Source organism: Vitis vinifera, chromosome 13 (genome assembly GCF_030704535.1).
Source record: "Vitis vinifera cultivar Pinot Noir 40024 chromosome 13, ASM3070453v1".
NCBI lineage: Eukaryota > Viridiplantae > Streptophyta > Magnoliopsida > Vitales > Vitaceae > Vitis > Vitis vinifera.
The window spans coordinates 1,528,326-1,535,814 of record NC_081817.1 but is presented as its reverse complement, the minus strand read 5'-3'; the positions used below and the strand labels follow the sequence as shown (position 1 = coordinate 1,535,814).

The 7,489-nt window shown below is 34.2% G+C and overlaps 1 protein-coding gene across 1 annotated transcript; it reads left to right on the top strand.

The window, feature by feature from the left end:
- The first annotated feature begins 906 nt into the window (after nt 1-906).
- LOC100253513 (tryptophan N-monooxygenase CYP79A68) lies at nt 907-2,898 on the top strand. The gene is made up of 2 exons (XM_003633399.4): nt 907-2,003; nt 2,104-2,898. The coding sequence occupies exons 1-2, from the start codon at nt 936-938 to the stop codon at nt 2,725-2,727; spliced, it is 1,692 nt and encodes a 563-aa protein (XP_003633447.2). The 5' UTR covers nt 907-935; the 3' UTR covers nt 2,728-2,898.
- Nucleotides 2,899-7,489: the final 4,591 nt, after the last annotated feature.

The following is a 7,489-nucleotide window of genomic DNA, read 5'->3' as shown; positions in this document are numbered from 1 at the left end:
TTTTTTCAAATTTGTTATGAAAATAGATTAATTTTAAAAAAAATGTTTTCAACTACTTTTTTATAGGTTTTCTGTGCATTAAAATTAAACAATTGAAAATATTTCAAAAATGCTTATATTCAACATAAATGTACAGTACTTTACGAAGAATAAATCGAGAAAATTATTTTAATTCATATTTGAGTTCTCAACTTAAATTTTATTCTTGAAAATAATTTTAAAAAATTGTTATTTTTTCAACCACACAAGTCGTTTTCCCTCTAGGTGTGGCAGTATATTTATTGCCATCCAAAGGAGTTGTCGTATCTTTGATGAGAATTGATCACATTTTTAGTGCAAGTAATGGTAAGTGATTAAAATTTCTTTCTTTTCATAAAGAGACAATGGTTTCTTCATAAAAAGTTTGTCAAACGTTACAGAGGATTGGAAGAAAGAATGTGGGAGAATGTACCTTCACATTTGTTGTATGTGTCCAAAACAGTGGTGGGATTTTTTTTAATGGGTCTTAGGATTGGGATTAGGAGGGACCCAAACTACATGGTTCTGCACCTTCACATTTACACTGTGTCACAAAATGGAGCCATTTTTTTTATTGAGTTAGAACAAATTTTATTCCCTTAAGATCACTGAGAAGAGATTACATCATCAAATTGATTAAGGTTGAAGAGATTCAATTGTTAGGATATGGATCGACCACATGTCCCTATCCTACCAGACCATGCCGCCCGTCCCTTGTCTGTTTTACCAAAACCTAACATAATTTTGACTGTACGAGAGGAGTAATCCTACCGTGGATGAGAATCACATTTTTGTTGCATGTGGAACTGTGGAAGTATGAAAGGCGTGCATGGTGGAAGTCCATTTGCCTATAAAGAGAGAGCAAATGTATGGGAGGTTTCTCATGCATCCTAGTACTGAAGATCAGCAAGAGACAAATGATGATGGGTAGCAGCTGCAACTCAACCATGTCTTCTTCATTTCCAAATCCATTCCTCTTCCTGCTCTCTCATAATTCTGAAACCTTGGAGCTTGCTCCACTGCATCTTCATTTACCATTCATCCTCTTGCTCCTTTTCCTTTTCGTTTTCGCTTTTCTCATCCTCTACAGACCCATACCCAAAACCCTAATCACCAAGCAAATGCCACTGCTCCCTCCTGGTCCAACTCCATGGCCATTAGTTGGGAACCTGCCTGAATTATTAACAAAAAAGCCGGTATTCCGGTGGATACTTGGACTTTTGGAGGAACTCAACACTGAGATTGCATGCATCAAACTGGGCAATGTCCATGTCATTCCCGTGATTTCGCCTGAGATTGCCAGGGAGTTTTTGAAGAAACATGATGCAGTGTTTGCATCCAGACCTATTACAATGGCGTCCCATCACTTGAGCAGAGGGTTCCTGACAACAGCTCTTTCTCCATGGGGAGAGCAGTGGAAGAAGATGAGAAGGATCATCATTTCTGAGGTGCTTAAGCCAGAAAGACATATTTGGCTCCTCCAGAAGAGAACTGAAGAAGCCGACAATCTTGTCCGCTTCATTTATAACCAGTGTAAGTTCTCTAGTATTACTAGCCATAATATTACGGACTCATCGGTTGTGAATGTGAGAAATGCAGTCAGACAATACACAGGAAATGTGGTTAGGAAGATGATGTTCAGCAGAAGGTACTTTGGGGAAGGAAGGAAAGATGGAGGGCCTGGACTTGAAGAAGAAGAACACGTCAACTCCCTCTTTACTTTGCTTGCTTACCTATATTCATTCTCTCCATCTGATTACCTTCCATGCCTGAGAGTCTTCGACTTAGATGGCCATGAGACGATGGTAAAAGACGCTTTGAGCATCATCAACAAGCATCATGATCCGATAGTGGATGAGAGAATAATACAATGGAGGAATGGGGAGAAGAAGGAGGTTGAGGACATACTCGATGTTTTCCTTACAATCAGCGACACAAAGGGAAAACCATTGCTATCAGTAGAAGAGATCAAAGCCCAACTCATAGTGAGAATTTAGCTCTAATATGTTATCTTAATTTCGTATATATATTCTGAAGTTCTTCTCTTTGGGGTTCAATATATATTAACTATATACAATCTGGCAGGAACTGATGATTGAAATAGTGGACAATCCAGCGCATGCAGCTGAGTGGGCAATGGCAGAAATGATCAATCAACCCGAGATTATGCAGAAGGCCGTAGAAGAAATCGATAGAGTGGTTGGAAAGGATAGACTTGTTCAAGAATCCGATATCGCGCAGCTCAAATATGTTAAAGCCTGTGCTAGGGAAGCTCTGCGGCTTCACCCCATGGCACCATTCAACGTGCCCCATGTGTCCATGGCGGACGCCGTTGTGGCCGGTTACTTCATCCCCAAAGGCAGCCATGTCCTGCTGAGCCGGGTAGGGCTTGGACGGAACCCTAGAGTGTGGGAAGAGCCATTAAAGTTTAAACCAGAGCGGCACATGAATGATGAAGTGGTGGATTTAGCTGAGCATGAGCTTCGGTTCATTTCATTTAGTACTGGGAGACGCGGGTGTCCTGGAACTGCCTTAGGGACAGCCTTGACAGTTACACTCTTGGCGAGACTCCTTCAATGTTTTTCGTGGAGTGTGCCACCGAACCAGGACCAAATTGACCTCACAGAATCAATGAACGAGCTCTTTCTAGCCAAGCCTCTCCATGCTCATGCAAAACCACGCTTGCCTGCTTCCATGTATGGGAATTGATTAAAACTTCATCTATTCCGGGGCTTGATGAGTAGAGCCTATAAATAAGGATTTATGAGTCAATAAGGATAAATGCTCTCATCCTATTTTCTTTTCTTCTCCACTTATCACATGATGCTTTGGGGATACAAAGATATATGAAAAATGATATGTCATTATATTTCACTTTTATTATCATAATTTTTATTATATAAAATTTTTATTATCAACATGATCCTATTATAGAAAATTTTAATTATATTTTTTAAACCATTTTTTACATTAATAAAAACTCAAAACCAAGTAAGTTTTTATAAATTTTATTTTCTAAAAATAATTAATAAAAAAAGATAAAATAAAATAATTTTTAGAAAATAAAAACTAGAAAATGTTTTTTTACACCAAATATAATATAAAATTTTAAAAAATATATTATAAAAAATATTTGTATTTTAATTGATTTGCAGTGGGTTTTTCCTTATTTTTTTTCTTTTTTTTTCCTTTCATTGTAGTGTATACGTCATGCATGTCCACGTTAACATTTAAATCTTGCATCCTTCTAAGTTGACTCTTCTATCCTAAACTTCTAAGTTGACTCCTAAATATGTTCACAAACATTGTCCAACTTTACAAAGTTGACTCTTCTATCCTAAACTTCTAAGTTGACTCCCAAATATGTTCACAAACGTTGTCCAACTTTACATTACGCATTTGATTTTGAAAGAGGTTGTAAGTAGTACTTCTTAATGTTTGGAATTGCTTTCTCAGAACTTACACATTTGATAAAATTTTAAAATTCCTTTTTAGAATCTCTTCTTAATAAGTGAAATTTTCAAAACCCACTTTCTTGTTATATGATATATTACTAAAAATATTATCGAATTATTTTCATTTTTCTTTTTTAAATATTTGACATAATATTCCACCCCAAACATGACGTATTTTAATGGGTCATCTAACTTAGACCTCTAAAGTCATATATATGATGTTATCAAATTGACTACAAAGAGATTACATTGTAATTATCAAAATGATTAAAAAAATACTTCATTGTTAAGATAATGGTTAATAACATTTTCAATCCCTATACAAGCTTTACCATTGTATACATTGATGATGTTCTTATATTTTCAAATTCTATTGATCAACACTTCAAGCATATAAAAATCTTTCAAAAAATTGTCAAAGATAATAGACTAGTAATATTTACCCCTAAGATCAAACTATTTCAAAGCAGGATTAAATTCTTAGGATTTGAAATTTACCAAGGCACAACCAAACCAATTGAGTAAGTGATGAAGGAATTGTAACCAAATTTAATGATCAAAGGCATCACATTCCATTCATGTTTGACAAATAGTTGATACTTCAGTTTTTCACACAATCACATGATGATTGTGAAGAAGAACTATCATATGACGAAGAACTTTCACTAATTAGAAGAAATTCATCATAAAAGGACAGAGTTGAGTTAGTAAGGGAGTTCCAGGTGCTCAAAGACTTGTAATCAACTACAAGCCTTTAAATGAGGTTCTTTAATGGATTAGGTATCCTTTACCTAATAAAAAGGATCCTATTAGTTGCCTTCATGATGCTTCAATCTTTTAATAATTTGATTTAAAATCAAGATTTTGACAAATCAAAATTGAAGAAAAAAACAAATATAAAACTGCATTCATTGTTCCCTTTGGGCATTTGCTGAGATTGAAAGGGGTGCCCCAAGACTTATAATCAACTACAAACCTTTAAATGAGGTTCTTCAATGGATTAGGTATCCTTTACCTAATAAAAATGATCAATGTACGGGTATTGGTATTACATTGACCAAATTTTGAGTAGTTTATTCCATATATTTCATCTAACTTAGACCTCTAAAGTCATATGATGTTATCATATTGACTACAAAGAGATTACATTGTAATTATCAAAATGATTAAAAAAAAGACTCCATTGTTAAGATAATGGTTAATAAGGTAACATTATATTGATTACAAAGAAATTCCATTGTAATTAACTATATGATATTATCAAATTGATTAAGAAAAGACTCCTAAGATGATGGCCAATCATCTACCTTATTATAATAGTTTATTATTATAGATGATAAGCTTCGATCTTTTATTAATTGTGTGGATACCAGATGTTCATGGACTTATAATAACAAACTCGCTACAAATAATTTTTTTGCTGAAAAAAATATCCTACCACAAAGTGCTTTTTTTAAATCATAAATTAATTTATGGAAAAATCCCACCATTATATATGACAAATAGGAAGTTATTATTAAAGATATTTTAATGGTATTTTATTTTTCTCTTGTTATGTGGGAATTGGGATCGCTACATTGGTATCTAAATTTTGAACCTATTTGACCAATTCCCCCATATCTTAAAATTTGGAGTTAAAAATGAATTCAACTCCTAGATATGTATAACACTTTAAAACTACCAAATATGAAAAAATAAATATTATGTTATCAAATCACTGAAAATATATGGATAATAAGTGTGTATAATAAATATACAAATAAAATAAAGTAGAAAATTGAAACTCACAAATAAGATTGATGGTTTGACTTTATGTCCTTAAAATGAATTTGTCCCACTTAGGTGCTTGTGGTTTATGAACAATCGTCTCCTAGAACATAATGATCACTTTCTTGTTATAATAGCACTTCAAACCATAATAAATAATGAATCACTTGGTAATTTATACTCTCTTAAATACCAAATATTTGGTAAAAATGAGAAATGATTAGACTTGAAGTTAAAGAATACTTGAATGACAAGAAAAAAAGAAAAAAAATGAAAAGAATTGATGAATGAATATGTCATGGTGCCCTATTTATAGATTTTATAGATGTGTCTTCAAAATACTAGACACATCTTTTAAAGGGATGTCTTAAAACACCAAACACATCTTTTAGAAGAGATTGTATCTTTTAAATAGTGGATAATCCAGCGTAGGCAGCTGAGTGGGCAATAGCCGTGAAAGTTTTAGAAACTGGGTCATAGAAAATGAATATTTCTTATTGTATTAGAAAAAGATACCAAGTACTTGTACACTGATGTTTTTATATTTATATTGACAACAACCTAAATGACTAACCTCCTACTTCAAGACGTTCTTAACATACTTTGGTTTGTTGTAGTTGATCCCAGACAGTTAGCTTCTTGTTGTTGGATTTAAGGGTATGGAAATAAAAGACTAGCCCAAAAGACATAAACAAAAAACATAATGAATAAGAAGAAAAGCTTATCGACTGAGGCGTGACAAACACTGTCCTTGAAATAGATTCACCCTCCTCAAAGACGAACTCGGTGTACTAGGGTACCAATGGTCTACTTCCAGGATTCAACAACCAGATCTCGCCTTGGGTGCACTTTGTAAGCGAGATGCGTATAACTTGGTTCTGAAAAAATTCCTCCGGATAGATATATGAAAGACTCTTTGAAAAACTCTATGAAAAATTAGTATTCGTATATAGAGAGTAAGGGGTGACCTGTTTTTATAGGCCACTAATACAATCCCAATGGGACTCTACTTGTAATCAGAACATGACTCAAAGTGGAAGGAGAATCTACTTATAAGTGGAATGGGACTCCACTAGCACAATCCCAATAGGACTCTTCCCAAAAATATAAGATTAATAGAATAAAATAAAATAAAAATAATTCTCAATAGAACTCTTCCCAAAAATATAAGACTAATAGAATAAAATAAAAATAAAAATTATTTACAATCTTCCTACACTTGCGGCTTGAGTCTTCTTCTTGTTGATCAGCTAGGTATTGTTTATCATCCCCCCATAAGCTCATAAGTGAGGAAACAACAGAGAGTTTCGTTATGAAACTAAAAAACTAGGAGCTTGAAATATGTTTAGTGAAAATGTTAGCAACCTATTTGGATGAAGGAATATACTGAATAACGAGTTGTTTATGAAGAACTTGATCTCGTATAAAGTGTAGATCTAGCTCAATGAGTTTGATCCTAGCATGAAACACTGGATTAGCAGCCAAGTGAGCTGTACTTTTATTATCACACCAAAGTAGAGGTGGAGAGGAGGAAAAGAGACAGATTTCCTATAAAATAGATTGGATCCAAATAATCTCCAAAGTAGCATATGCAAGAACATGATACTTAGATTGTGCACTGCTGCGAGACACAACCTTTTGTTTGTTGGAGGACCGCGACACTAAATTCAGACCAAGGAAGATGTCATAGCCACCGATGCTTCTTCTGTCATCTGGACAAGATGCCCAGTCAGCATCAATATATCCATGAATATCCAACGAGGTAGACTACTGCATCTGAATGTCATAGGATAAAGTACCCTTGAGATATCACAAAATTCGTTTTATAACAAGCTAGTGAGTAGTGGTGGGTGTAGCCATGAACTAACAGGCTTTATTAAAGGCAAATGAAATGTCTGGTCTAGTAAGGGTAAGGTATTGAAGTACACCAATTGTGCTTCGATATAAGGTGGCATCCGAGAGAGGTTCACCATCAAGATGAGATAACGTTTGTCTTAACAATTCTAGAGTGGTAGCAAGCTTGGAGTCTAGCATGGTTGTGTTGACTAAGATGAAACATAGTACCATGACGAACTACTTTAATGCCCAAAAAATAATTGACATAGCCCAAGTCACGAAGAACAAAAAATGAGTTGAGACGAGTAATAAAGGAGGAAACCTAAGCTGAGTTGCTGCCAGTTACTAGTATACATGTTGTCTACATAATAAGCAAAATAAAAACATCATGTGTTGAATGATGAGTAAACATC